The 13,781-nt window shown below is 52.4% G+C and overlaps 1 protein-coding gene across 2 annotated transcripts; it reads left to right on the top strand.

The window, feature by feature from the left end:
- The first annotated feature begins 4,688 nt into the window (after positions 1-4,688).
- RELA (RELA proto-oncogene, NF-kB subunit) lies at positions 4,689-13,781 on the top strand. 2 transcript variants are annotated; one of them, XM_081153807.1, is made up of 11 exons: positions 4,689-5,002; positions 5,564-5,590; positions 5,692-5,843; positions 5,988-6,136; positions 7,035-7,126; positions 7,467-7,598; positions 8,432-8,536; positions 8,754-8,966; positions 11,100-11,180; positions 11,275-11,349; positions 12,395-13,781. In XM_081153807.1, the coding sequence occupies exons 1-11, from the start codon at positions 4,996-4,998 to the stop codon at positions 12,985-12,987; spliced, it is 1,626 nt and encodes a 541-aa protein (XP_081009933.1). In that variant the 5' UTR covers positions 4,689-4,995; the 3' UTR covers positions 12,988-13,781. The 2 variants fall into 2 exon arrangements, with proteins under 2 accessions (XP_081009933.1, XP_081009934.1); XM_081153808.1 differs by lacking the exon at positions 11,275-11,349 and having other exon boundaries at positions 4,906-5,002.

The raw sequence follows: 13,781 nt of genomic DNA, 5'->3' as shown, positions 1-13,781 counted from the left end.
ATCTGGAGGGACACTGAGGAAGCTGACTTGCTTCCAGGTGGACCCGAAGGGCCCCTGAGGGCCCTTTTAGCCACTGCATCTGGGACTTGGCTCCTGGGTCACATTGTGGTAGGTAACTGCATCAAAATGTCAGCTCTCAAATCAGACATAACTGGGATCAAATCCTGACTCCTCCATTAAGCTGTGTGACCCTGGGCATGTTACTCAGTGTCTCTGAACCTGTTACCTCATCTGTAATGTGGAGATAATAATGGCATAACACCTACCTCAAAGACTGGCTGTAAGCTTTAGATTCAAATGGTCACCCAGGTACAGCATTTAGCTCAACATCTGGCACTCAGCCAGTGCTCAGCAAGCATTGGCTGTCACCACAGTGCTGGAGACGGACCAGAGGGGCTGCTTCCCAGGGCCCGTGAGCAAGGGCAGCTTGCACCTGAAGTGGAGCTGAGAGACGAGGCAAACGCGGCACAGCCAACCATTTATGTAAGCTGAAGGAGGCGTGTGTGAGGTTAACACTTTCTTTAACATTGAGCGTGTTTGAAAACGTTCATAATGAAAAAGTCGAAACCTTCCTGCCGAGAAAAACAGCTGCAGGCAGTTTTACCGGCGAGTTTTACAAATCTTTAACAAACAAATCATTCCAAACTTACATGGACTTTTCCAGAGAACAGAAAGGGGGTATTTTCCCTCAAATCATTCTCTGAGGCTGGTACAACTGTGATACCAAAATTAGACAAGGCCAGGAAAAATAAAGGAAAACTACAGCCATCTCATTTACAAATATAGTTGCAAAATCCTCTCCTAAATATCAGTGAATCAAATTCAACGATATGATAACACACCATGAGTAAGTTAGGTTTATCCCAGGAATACAGGATGGTTTACTATTAGGAAATCTATGTCATACTCTGCATTAACAGATAAAGAAGAAAAATCTTATGATCTCCTCTACAGATGCAGGAAAAGCATTTGATAAAAATCAACACCCAGCCCTGACTGTTTTGGCTCAGTGGTTAGAGCGCCGGCCCTTGGACTGAAGGGTCTCCAGGTTACCTCCATGGCAGGCTGGAGCCCCGGCCCTGTTGGGGCACGTGCAGGAGATGACCAATTAATGTGTCTCTCTCTCACATCCATGTTTCTCTCTTCCTCCCTTTCTCTCTCTCCCCGCCTCTTTCTCTCTCCCGCTCCCTTCCACTCTCTCTGAAAAATCAATGGAAAAAAATATCCTTGGGTGAAGGTTAAAAAAAAATTAAAAAATTTAAAAGCAACACCCAGCCCAGCCATTGTGGCTCAGTGATTGAGCATCAACCTATGATCCAGGAGATCATGATTCGATTCCTGTTAGGTAAGGGTCCAACTTCATTCTTTTGAATGTGGATATCCAGCTTTCCTAGCACCATTTGTTGAAAAGATTGTTCTTTCGGCCCTGGCCAGGTAACTCAGTTGGTTAGAGCATTGTCCTGATATGCAAGCCAGGGCACGTACAAGAAACAACCAATGAATGCAAAAATGCGTAAGTGGAACAACAAATCAATGTTTCTCTCTCTCTCTCTCTCAGGAAAAAAAAAAGCCCTGCCCAGTGTGGCTCAGTTGGTTGGAGCATCGTCCTGTGTGCTGAAGAGTCTCGGGTTCAATTTCTGGTCAGGGCACATACCCAGGTCGCAGGTTCAATCCCCAGTTGGGGCACATAGGAGAGGCAACAGATTGATGTTTTCCTGTCACATCAGTGTTTCTCTCTCTCCCTCTCTCTCTAAAATCAATAAAAACATATCCATGAGTGAGGATTAAAAAAAGATTGTCCTTTCTTCATTGAACAGTCTTGGCACACTCTTGCTGAAAATTATTCAACCATATATGTGAGAGTTTATTTTTCTGGACTTTCTATTTTTTTTATATATATCTTTATTGATTTCAGGGAGAGGAAGGGAGAGAGAGAGAGAGAAACATCAATGATGATCCATTGATCGGCTGCCTCCTGCATGCCCCCGACTGGGATCAAGCCCGCAACCCAGGCATGTGCCCTGACCGGGAGTCAAACCCCAATCGCCTGGATCCTGGGTCGACGCTCAACCGCTGAGCCTGGCTGGCCTGTACTTTCTATTCTATTCTGTTTCATTGGTCTACATGTGTGTCTTTATGCCACTACCGTATTGTTTTGATTACGATAGCTTTGTAGTAAGTTTTGAAATCAGGAAGTGTGACTTCTCCAACTTTGTTCTTATTTTTCAAGATTGTTTTGGTTACTCAATTTCATATGAATTTAAGAATCGATTTTTTCTGTTTCTGTAAAAAGAGAATTGAGATTTTTTTGACATGGGAGTAATATGTAAGATGATTGAGGTTAATTTAAAACCCTGTAGTCCTAGCTCTGGCTAGTGTGGCTCAGTTGGTTGAGTGTGGTCCTGAGCACCAAAAGGTTGCTGGTTCAATCCCCAGTAAGGGGCCTGCAGGAGGCAGCTGATCAGATGTTTCTCTCTTTCTCTCCCTTCCTTTCTCCCTAAAAATCAATTAAAAATCTTTTAAAAAAACAAAAACCCCACAAACCCTGTAGTCCTAAATTTGAGAGATGTCAGTATGAATTCCTAGGGCATTTCACATAAAAATATGTATATATTACCTAACTGTTCCATGAAAAGGTCTACAGTGACTAACCTAGTTGCAATAAGTATCCTGAGCACTCATACTGTGGTCTCTAAATATCATTTTCCACTGACAGGAACCAGTTGAAAAGTCCGATTGCAGATCTTGGACACTACTGGAATTATGTCAAAAGGACCAAAGAACTTGCCTGGCCGGGCGTGGCTCAGTGGTTGAGCACCGACGTGGGATCCAGGAGATTGCGGTTCAATTCCCAGTCAGGGCACATGCGGGGGTTGTGGGCTCGATCCCCAGTCAGGGGCCGGCAGGAGGCAGCTGATCAATGACTCTCTCATCATTGATGTTTCTATCTCTCTCCCACTCCCTTCCTCTCTCTGAAATCAATAAAGATATATTTAAAAAAAAAAAAAAAAAGGCCAAAGAACCAACTTGAAAAGGTTCCCACTGGCCAAAGATGAAACAATTTGAACTTCAATAGATTAAAGCATATCAAATATGTTGAAACTCATGCATTCATTGAGATATATTTTTTTAAATGCATATAAATCAATTTTGGAGGATGCTAGAGAACCAAGGCATTATTCTGAAAACACATAAAAGGAAATTCTATACCCTAATAAATCACTTTTAGGTATATACCCAAGAAAATTCCTGTATACGTGTAACAACAGGAGACATTCATCACACTGCTTACAAAAGCAAAAAACTAGAAACTCAAATGGCCATCCTTGGGATGAATAAATAATCTGTGGTGTATTTACACAAAAATACAGCCATAAAAAGCGAATAAACTATGGAACGCATGAACCTTAGTAATATGCTGAGTGGGGGGGAAAAATAACAAAGACCAAAAATAATGATACTCTTTTCACAGTTCAAAACTAAGCAAAATGAAACAACATGGTGTGTAGGCATGTGTACGTGAGTAAATTTTTTTTCTTAACCCCAAAACAGTCAAGCCGGGGCAAGCGGGGGCGGCAGGGTGCGGAGGTAAATCCCGGCGCGCAGTGGGTACAGGGGAATTCAATTTCCTGATTTAAATTATAAATACATTTGAACTTTTAAAGAGGATCAGCAAGGGTCAGTGATGACTGTGTGTCATTAACCAATGGCTATAATTAACCTATTCTGCCATCTGAAGTCGGCCTCCCCAGAAAACGCGCTGACTTTCCTACCCGGGGCCAGCCACGTGAGACACTGAAGTGAGTGGGAGCGGTGGTAACTGTTTTCACTTTTCGCTTCCTGTTTTCTCAAAGCTTGAGAAAGCAAGTCAGAATTTCCAGTCTTTCCCAATTCCCACATGATTCCCTAGTTTAGAACGAAGTCATAGAAAATAAGGTTTTCCCTTCTGGGGAAGACTCCGCCGCCCGCCGGGAGCGTCCTCGCTCTGCGACGGGGAACCGGCCCGGGGCGCGGGTGCCCCAGCCTCCGCCCCCTCCCCGGTCCCGCACGAACGACGCCCTGGGCTTCACTCGGGGCCCTTACCCCGGCTTAGGGGTCACATGACAGCTAATTAGTGGGACCGCTTTGGCCGACTTCTGGTCCCTGACAGGAGGCCCCAGGGAGAAGAGCGGCGGCGCCGTGACATTACGGGTCAAGAGGCCACCGGGGGTCCCGGAGCTTCTAAGACGACAGGCGTCAGTTACGGCCACGGGGCTCCGGAGATGCGCCCCCGAGGGCTGGCAGTGTGAGGCGCCTGAAACCCGAGCCTGGCGGCCCGCGGGGGCTCCGGCCGCCCCTCGCGGGTAGCAGGCTCCCCGAGGCAAGGCCAGGTGGTCAGGTCCGGGCGCCCCCCACCCCACTCCCACTGCATCTAGGTTGGGGTGGATGGGAAATTAAAAAGTGCTTCTGCGCCGACAACCACAGACCCCTGTAGCGATTAGGCAGCCAGGTGGATGGAGCTCAGCCGCTCGGCCTCTGCGGGCTGAGCAGGCCTGAGCCTTCCCTACGCAGGGCGGGCGGCCGCAGCCCGGCACCCTGGCTGTGCTCCAGACCCGGCCCGGGTGACATCATCAGACTCCTCCGATCGGCGGGAGGGGGCCCCGAAATCCCCTAAAAACATTGTGAGTAATCGCCGGGCCCGCCCTCCAGCTGGGGCCCAGACAGAGAAGCGAGCCGAACCCAGGGGCCTGCGGCCCAGGAACCTCTCGAACCCCGGCGCGGCGCGCACTTGCCAGCCGCCCGGGCCACTGCGTGCGCGCGACCTCTCGGTGCCCCGCGCGGGCCGGCGGCGGCGGCGGCGGCGGCGGCGCAGCGCGCAGGCGCGGCCGATTCCCGGCAGTGACGCGGCGGCGAGCGCGCGGCGCATTTCCGCCTCTGGCGAATGGCTCGGCTGTAGCGCGCCCGCGGGCCCAGCTGCGACCCCGGCCCCGCCCCCGGGATCCCGGGACCCCGGCCATGGACGGTGAGGGCGCCCTCTACCCCGGGGGGTGGCCGCGCCGACGCCGCGGGAACCGCGGCGAGAGCCTCCGCGCCGCCTCCCGCCCCTTCCTGCGCCGAGGGGCGCTGTGCGGGGAGCGGCCTCCGGATGGTGGCGTGGGGCGGGGCAGGCGTTGTGGGGCCTGACTCACTGTCCCCCCTGCGTGGATGGGACCTTGACTCAGTAGGTGGTGGAGGGGGGTGAGCCTTGACTCAGTTTCCCTCCGGGGCTCAGGAGGGCAGTTCTTAGTTTTCTTGTTCGGAATGTATCTGACTCAGTTTCCTCTCAGGATCCCGGGTGGGGAGTGCTGTCTTTTAGTTTTTCTTGTGAAAGTAGAAAAGGCCCTGACTCAGTTTCCCCGAGTAAAGGGAGAACATCATGCCCGGTGTTCTCTCAGGAAACAGGTGTTTCTGGCTGCTTTGCTCCCACCCCTTAGTTTCACCATAGGTTCCAGGGAGCAGGCCCTGACTCAGTTTCCCTGGGAGGCCCTCCCTGGTGAAGATCGGAAGTGAGCTTGTGCTGACCCCTTTCTCCCTCCCCTTTCAGACCTGTTCCCCCTCATCTTCCCCTCTGGTAAGTGGACCATCCGTCCTCAGTGCTTTGGGAGGAGCTCCCCAGGGCTTGGGGCAGTGGGGGCAGCCGCCTGACGGGGGCTGGCTGGTGTGTCCCCGCAGAGCCAGCCCAGGCCTCCGGGCCCTACGTGGAGATCATCGAGCAGCCCAAGCCGCGGGGCATGCGCTTCCGCTACAAGTGCGAGGGCCGCTCAGCAGGCAGTATCCCGGGAGAGAGGAGCACAGACACCACCAAGACCCACCCCACCATTAAGGTCAGCAAAGGCTGCGGGACATGGAGTCAGTGGGGAGGGACTGTGGATCCCCAGCAGGTTTGCCTCCAGGTCCCCTTGAAATTTGTGTCTGGGAGTTAGCTCTGAAATTCCTGAAGCTCAGGGTGCTGTCTGTACTTTGGACAGATCAATGGCTACACAGGGCCAGGGACAGTTCGCATCTCCCTGGTTACTAAGGACCCCCCTCACCGGCCTCACCCCCATGAGCTCGTGGGGAAAGACTGTCGGGATGGCTTCTACGAGGCTGAGCTCTGCCCGGACCGCTGCATCCACAGGTAAGCTCCCCACAGGCCGGCAGGGCTTTGGGGGTGAGGTGGGAGGACAAGAGGAGGGGCAGTTGTGTCACTGTTACAGTGTTACTTTCTGGACCCAGGGCAGAATGCCTCACACTTGCTCTGTCCCCTGCTCAGCTGCAAGCAGATTTCCTTTGTCTTAAAATCATGTATTATGTGTCTACTCTCTCAAGTACATGCCAGTTTCATTGCAGCACAGTGGGAAGCCATGTCAGATGGGAATGGGTCCATAATTACCTCTGACCCCCAACCCCTGTGGCTGGAACAGCGAGTCCCTTAGTGTCACATCTCTTGTAATGAGAAAGAAAACCATAGAACCAGCAGTCTCCCCTGGAGCTTACATACCAGTTGACAGAGACAGGCTGTAAACAAATATATAAATAAAGCAAAACACTGTTCAAGAATAATAACTTAATGATGAAAATGAATTAGTAATAAGCTGGAATAGCCCAGCATGGGGTGAGCGAGGAAGCTGTCCTCGTTACTTTGCACTGGGAGGTCTGGGAAGGCCTCTTCCAGGTAAGATGCATGGTGAGAAAGAGTAGGTAGGGAAGCGCGGACGGAACGTTTTAAGCAGAGTGAACAAGTGCAAAGGCCTTGGAGTGGGAATGAGTGTAGTGTGTTGGAGAACAGAAGAGAAGCCTCTGTGATTGGGGAAGGAGCCGGCAGGGATTGTGGCTAGGGCCAGATCACAGGCAGAGGGTCTTGTCAGCCAGAGCAAGGAGTGGGTTTCATTGCAGTGCAGTGGGAAGCCATTCAAGAGGGTTAAGCATGGAGTGGTGGTCTGGTCAGGAGGTAGGGGAGGAAGGGGCAGACTGGGCGAAGCAGGAGGGCCCAGGCGCTGCTGGAGACAGTGTGACTGATGCCCGGGGGAACTCAGCTTCCAGAACCTGGGGATCCAGTGTGTGAAGAAGCGGGACCTGGAGCAGGCCATCAGTCAGCGCATCCAGACCAACAACAACCCCTTCCAAGGTGAGGGCTGAGGGGGAGAAGGCCCGGGCCTGCCTGGAGCACCCCCACCCTCTGTCCCCCTTCCGAAGCCACCTTCCCTGCATCTCTCCCTCACTGGCTAAGACTCACAGTACAGATGGAATCTTGCTGGCCATTCAGTACACTCCCATTTTACCATTGGGAAAACAGACCCAGAGAGGGGACGTGACAGCCAGGGTCACACAGCTCAGTGATGGGTCTAGAACCTTCTCTCCCTCCTCTAGGACTCCTACTGTTTCACACACCCTCAAACAGCCCTTCTAGCAGAGCTCCCTGTCGCACCCCCTGCCCTGGCTCTCCTGACCATCTGTCTTTCTGGCAGTTCCCATAGAAGAGCAGCGCGGAGACTACGACTTGAATGCTGTGCGGCTCTGCTTCCAGGTGACAGTGCGGGACCCATCAGGCAGGCCCCTCCGCCTGGCACCTGTCCTCTCTCATCCCATCTTTGACAACCGTGAGTCGCCAGGGAGTGCAGGAAGGGGAGGGGATGGGCCTGTGAGGGGAAGGGAGTGAGTGGTTACAGCCTGTGAGAGGGCTTGGGCTTTGTACAGTCATCTGGACTTTTCGTCTCTCCTCTGTCCGGCTCCACTGGCCTGGGAGCCATGGCAGAGAGGACCCAGAGCTGCCCTTGTGTAGCTTTCAGGCTGGCAGGGAGTCAGATGGGAGACAGGCATTTCCTGTATGTGATGAGAGGATGGTGTGCCCAGAACTGCATTAATGGCTCCAGGAAATAAACTCCCAGGAAAAGACAGTGTTAGAAAGTAATACTTCAATGATAAAAGCTGACAGGAAGTTCACAGATCAATTAGGCTGACATTAACTGCAGTCTTTAATTAAGTAACCAACAGGAGGAATGAAATAAAAGGGCTCTAGGCCCTAAGGACAGGAAACTGAACGGAGGGGGGGGTCAGGAGGGAAGAGTTCATTGCCATGTGAGTGTAATAAACTCGGCCTTGAAGACTGCTTGGGTCAGGTGGAGAAAGGAGGTGTGGCCAGACTGGTTCCCACTGAACTGTAACTCGAGGAGGGCAGATATGTTTAGGTTCCGTGGGTTGTTGCATTCTCCATTTCTACAACAGTGCTGGGCATATGGTAGGGGCTAGTAGATAACTAGTTGCTGAATTGGTTGGAGTGGGCCAGTGGGAATGGTTGAAACTTGGCTGCAAAGATGCGATGAGCAAGCGCTGGGTAACCTTGACTTTGGGGTCACCAGGCGTTGGATCTCCTGTAGGCCACCTGGAGACCTCTGGTGGCTCAGGGCTTTCTTCCTTATTCCCACACCCTCAGGGGCCCCCAACACAGCTGAGCTCAAGATCTGCCGAGTGAACCGAAACTCGGGGAGCTGCCTCGGGGGGGATGAGATCTTCCTGCTGTGTGACAAGGTGCAGAAAGGTACATTCCAGGAGGCAGGGTGGGACTCCGGAAGAGGAGGTGAGGGGAATGGCTGCCTGGAGATGGCAAGTGTCAGGAGCTGGCTTTACATGCTCCCCCCAACACCGTGGGGGCAGCACTGTGATGGAGCTCAAGGGACAAATATCAGCGATTGGGTGGGCGGTGGCTGTGGGTGAGTTGAGCACATCAGCCCACACTGCCACTCCTTCTCCTACAGAGGACATTGAAGTGTATTTCACGGGACCAGGCTGGGAGGCCCGAGGCTCCTTTTCACAAGCTGATGTACACCGGCAAGTGGCCATTGTGTTCCGGACACCTCCCTATGCGGACCCTAGCCTGCAGGCCCCAGTGCGTGTCTCTATGCAGCTGCGGCGGCCTTCAGATCGGGAGCTCAGTGAGCCCATGGAATTCCAGTACCTCCCAGACACAGGTACACAGCAGCCGAGGACAGCGAAGCCACGGCTGGATGTCTGGGGCCATAGTTGAGGGTCAAAAGCTGGAGCTGGGTGGAATTTACACAGTAACCAGGTTCTCTCTCTTGCCTTGTTTAGTAATAATGATCTCCAGCTTTACTGAGCTCCTGTTAAACGGCTTGCCTCTATTTCAAGCATATCAGTGAATTACCTGATTTTATTCTCTCAGGAGCCTTTTGGGATAGGAGATAGGATCTAATTTGCCTGAGGTCACACAGGTAGTGAATCATAGTCAGCACTTGAATCCAGGCTGTCTGGCTGCAGGGTCCTGTTGCCACACTGTGTTTCTTGTCACCGTCACACAGCCATGGTTTGGTCCAGGCTTTTGGGTATCTGACCACAGTAGGAACAGCCAGAATGATCCTCTCTCCAGTGCCTGTATCTAGCCGGAGAGTGTTTTCTACCCTAGGAGCAATCTAATACAGTTGGAAAGCAACCCCAAAGTAGCCATCAGTTCATTCCACAAGTAATTACTGAGAGCCCACTTGGTGCCAGGGCCTGTGCCAGGTATTGTGAATATAGAGATGAATAAGACTTGTTCCCTGACCTCCAGAAGTTCAGTCACATGAGGAAGACACATGCAAAACAGATCCTTAAGTCACAGAGTTACATACGAAGTGGAGGGAGGGATGTGCTGGGGACAGCTGCATGGAGGAGGTGCCGTGTAAATTGGAGAAAGACATAGAGGCACACTCCCTAGGCAGGTGGACCAGCACGTGGAAGAGCAGGGGTGTCGGAGCATGCACAGCATGTTTGGGGGCAGCTCTGTGGTGGGAGGTGACATTGGGCAGTGAACAGGCCCAGGCAGGAGAGCCTAGAATGTTAGGCTTAAGACATTCATCCAGGGTTTCATCCTGAAGGCAGTGGGCAGCCACCAAAGATTTATAAGCAGAGAAGTGACATGAGCAGATCTGGAAGCTCAGCCTGGCAGCGGTGAGTAGAGGATCTGAGAGGGAGAGGCTGGAGGAGGGGAGGCCATGCTGGAAGATGTCACAGTAGTCCAGGAAGAGAAGATGCGGCGTGAACCTTGCAGAGGGAATAGCCAGAGAGATGATATCATGACTGCTGTCCTCCGTTACCTGTCAGCATCCCCCGCACCAAGCTCAGTCCCGCCTCAGGACCTGGGTTCTAGCTGTTGCCTCTGCTTGAAGTGCTTGGCCCCCAACCTTCATGTGATGGGCTTCCACCTGGGCTTCCACCAGTGCTTTCCTGGCCACCTCTAAACTAGACTCGCTGACCTCATTTTCGGCACTGTTAGCATCATCACCCCGTGTCTCTTCCTTAGTGCTTTTATCTCTCGTATATGGTTGTATCCCTGCCCCTCTGTCACTAGGGTGTCGACTCTCGGGAGCAGGAACCTTGTCTGGTTACTCAGGGCCATATCCCCAGTGACTAGGATGGAGCCTGGCACCTAGCAGGTGGTTGGTAAATATGTGTCAAGTTAGTGAATAGTGGCAGTGAGAGGAAGATGGTGAGGATGAGTCCAAGGTTTCTCGCTCTGGTGACAGGGCAGACAGGTGGTGAGAGAACACAGGAGGAGAAAGCCAGGTTTCTGAGGAGAGATGATGAGGCTGGCTTTGGACTGATGGTGTTAAGTACTTCGGAGTTACCCAAGTGCTGCTGTAGTTAGGAAGACAGTTCTGAAAGCTCTGACTCAACTATCAAACCATCAGAGGTGAGAATAAGAGCCCTTGTGGAAGCCTTAAGTAAGCCTGTAATGCCTCAGTGCCCCAGAGTGCAGAGACATCACCGCCAGGCCTGGAGCGAGGCTGGAGGGGAGCTGGGATGCGAGCAGTGCAGGTAAGAATAAGCTGAGATTAGGGCGCCGTGAGGGCTCCTGCTCTCCCAGAGCATGGCCCCTTTGCCTGGAGGCACTCATGTGCCCTTCAGAGGTGACAGATCAGACAACAAGAGGCCTTCTCAGAAAGCTGTGGGATTCTTGTATCACGCAGCTCTTCTCGTTGACTCGGAAGGTTTGGAGAAAGGGCCTAAGGAAAGCTTGGCTCATCACCTTCCTCCTCAGGGCGCTCTGAGAGCTTGGGGGTGTAGCTGAGAAGAGCAAGATTCACTTTTCCCTGTTACTTTCCCAGATGATCGTCACCGGATTGAGGAGAAACGCAAAAGGACATATGAGACCTTCAAGAGCATCATGAAAAAGAGTCCTTTCAATGGTGAGATGGGTAGTGGGGAGAATTATAGAGAAGGTAGTGGGTGGAGGAGGGGGGATCCCTGGAGGCCAAGAACTGACCCAGACTTGTTCCGCAGGACCCACGGACCCCCGGCCGCCTCCTCGGCGCATTGCTGTGCCCTCCCGTAGCTCAACTTCCATCCCTAAGCCTGGTAAGGATTTCCTGTAGTCCCACAGGAACTATAGGCTCAAATCTGTTCAGCCTATGGTTTACACCCCCTCGGAGAGAAAAGAGCAGTTCAACCTCACCAGCAGGTGTCTGAGGACTGCTGTGTGTCGGGCTCATGTTTCTCAGGGCATGACCTGATTATCTGTGCCAGAGCCATCTGGAGAGTGGTAAAGATGCAGATTCCTGGGCCCCATTGCAGATCTATGGAATCAGAAGTGTGGTCCAGGTCCCAGCTACTTCCTGGGGATGCCAATGCACACTGACGTCTGAGAACCACTGTGCCAGTTAAAAACTCCGTATCAGATACCTAGGGGTACAGAGTTTAAAAAGTTGTTACAGTCTCTGCCCTCAGCTCTCAGTTGAATTAGGGAAACAAAAAGGTCACGTCTAAAATAGCAAAATATATGTGTTCGTGTGTGGCTCAAAAAAGAGTGCCCTGCTTCAGGCTACACTCACTGGGCACTCCTTGGGCCCATGTCCTCTTAAGGCTTGGTTTTTCAGCTGTAAGATCACATTTTACCAGCTGATCTCTGAAAGCATCCTTCTAAAAGACTAGGAGAGCTTTCCGGGCTGGAGTGGAGAGGGCTGCAAGGAGGTGAGGCTAGAACTGGACCCCACAGGCTAGGTCAGGTTGGGCAGAGGGTGCTGGCATGACTGCACAGGGAGGGATTGATCCTGTGCGCTATTTTTTTTTTTTTAATCCTCACCCGAGGATACTTTTTCCATTGCTTTTCAGAGGGTGGACGGGAGGGGGAGAGAGAGAGAGAAAGAGAGACATCAATGTGAGAGAGACACATCGATTGGTTGCCTTCCGTACACACCCCGACCAGGGCCAGGGATCAAGCCTGTAATCGAGGTGCATACCTTTGGCCAGAATTGAATGTGGGACCCTCAGTCCACGAGCCAACGCTCTAACCACTGAGTCAAACCGGCTAGGGTGATCCTGTGCACTACTGATATGGTAGGGTACAGAGAGGACGGGGTGGGTCTCATGCTTTCTCTGACCCCTGTCTCTGTCTCTCTTCCAGCACCCCAGCCCTATGCCTTTACGCCATCCCTCAGCACCATCAACTTTGAGGAGTTTTCCCCCATGGTCTTCTCTCCTGGGCAGATCCCAAACCAGACCTCAGCCTTGGCAGCAGCCCCTGCCCCAGCCATGGCATCAGCTCTGGTTCAGGCCCCAGCCCCTGTCCCAGTCCTAGCCTCCAGCCTTGCTCAGGCTGTGGCCCCGCCTGCCCCCAAGCCCACCCAGGCAGGGGAAGGGACACTGACGGAGGCCCTGCTACAGCTGCAGTTTGATGCTGATGAAGACCTGGGGGCCCTGTTGGGCAATAACACTGACCCAGCCGTGTTCACAGACCTGGCATCCGTCGACAACTCTGAGTTTCAGCAAATGCTGAACCAGGGTGTGTCTATGGCCCCACACACAGCGGAGCCCATGCTGATGGAGTACCCTGAGGCTATAACACGCCTGGTTACAGGGTCCCAGAATCCCCCTGACCCAGCTCCCGCTCCCCTTGGGGCCTCTGGGCTCCCCAACGGCCTTCTCTCAGGGGATGAAGACTTCTCCTCCATTGCAGACATGGACTTCTCAGCCCTTCTGAGTCAGATCAGCTCCTAAGGGAGTGACACCTGCCTTGCCCCTAGCAGTGGGCTGCAGGAGATTGAAGCCCTCCCAAAGCAAGCACTTATGGATTCTGGGGGGGGTGTGTGCTCCAACTGCCCCCAACTTCTTTGGGTGATGTCTTTGTGGTGAGGAGGGTGTATTTACTCTTTTATTGGCAGTATCTTTCTATCTCTCATTTTGGAGGTGCTTAAGCAGAAGCATTAACTTCTCTGGAAATGGGGGAGCTGGGAGGACTCAAACTCTTCCTTCCTCTATCCTTATGTTAAGCTCCTTTCTCTCTGTAGGGAATTCTGGAGGCCCCCAGCCCCACCCTCCAGCTTCTAGTACTCTCCTAGAGAGAGGGACAGGCTGGAGCTACGGCGTTGGAGGCCACAAAGCCTTACTATCAAGTGTCTTCCTCAAATCATGGATTCATTTACATTTGAGCCAAAATGATGCTCCTGTTACCAGCTCTTCTGTGGTGCTGGCATTGCCCTCATGCATAACACCAGCATTTGAGAGGCTGGACTTCTGCCCTGCCAAAGTCTCTGCCAGCTCTTTTCTTTGCTCAGCTGTGGCTGAAGAGATTGATGGGACAGCTCTGGCCCTCTGCATAATCCAGGGAGGTTGGGTCTGAGACTTTTCTGTTAACACCTTTTTCAAGTGCCTTAATAGGAGGGTGAGTTGTCTGGAGAGTGGGGAGGGCAGGCTGGCAGCTCTCCAGTGAAGAAGCTGTTTTTACTGAAGAATCAAAGCAGTTGGACTCCTGCTCTTTCTATTCTGAACTAATAAATTTGTTGCCAAGCCTA

Source organism: Miniopterus schreibersii, assembly GCF_964146895.1.
Source record: "Miniopterus schreibersii genome assembly, chromosome: 12".
Taxonomy (NCBI): domain Eukaryota; kingdom Metazoa; phylum Chordata; class Mammalia; order Chiroptera; family Miniopteridae; genus Miniopterus; species Miniopterus schreibersii.
This window is presented reverse-complemented; position numbering and strand designations above follow the sequence as displayed.

Coding starts and splice junctions, on each gene's coding strand:
- RELA (XM_081153807.1), top strand. Junction 5,591..5,691: donor CCCCCTCATCTTCCCCTCTG/GTAAGTGGACCA, acceptor GTGTCCCCGCAG/AGCCAGCCCAGGCCTCCGGG. Junction 6,137..7,034: donor CCGGACCGCTGCATCCACAG/GTAAGCTCCCCA, acceptor GGGGGAACTCAG/CTTCCAGAACCTGGGGATCC.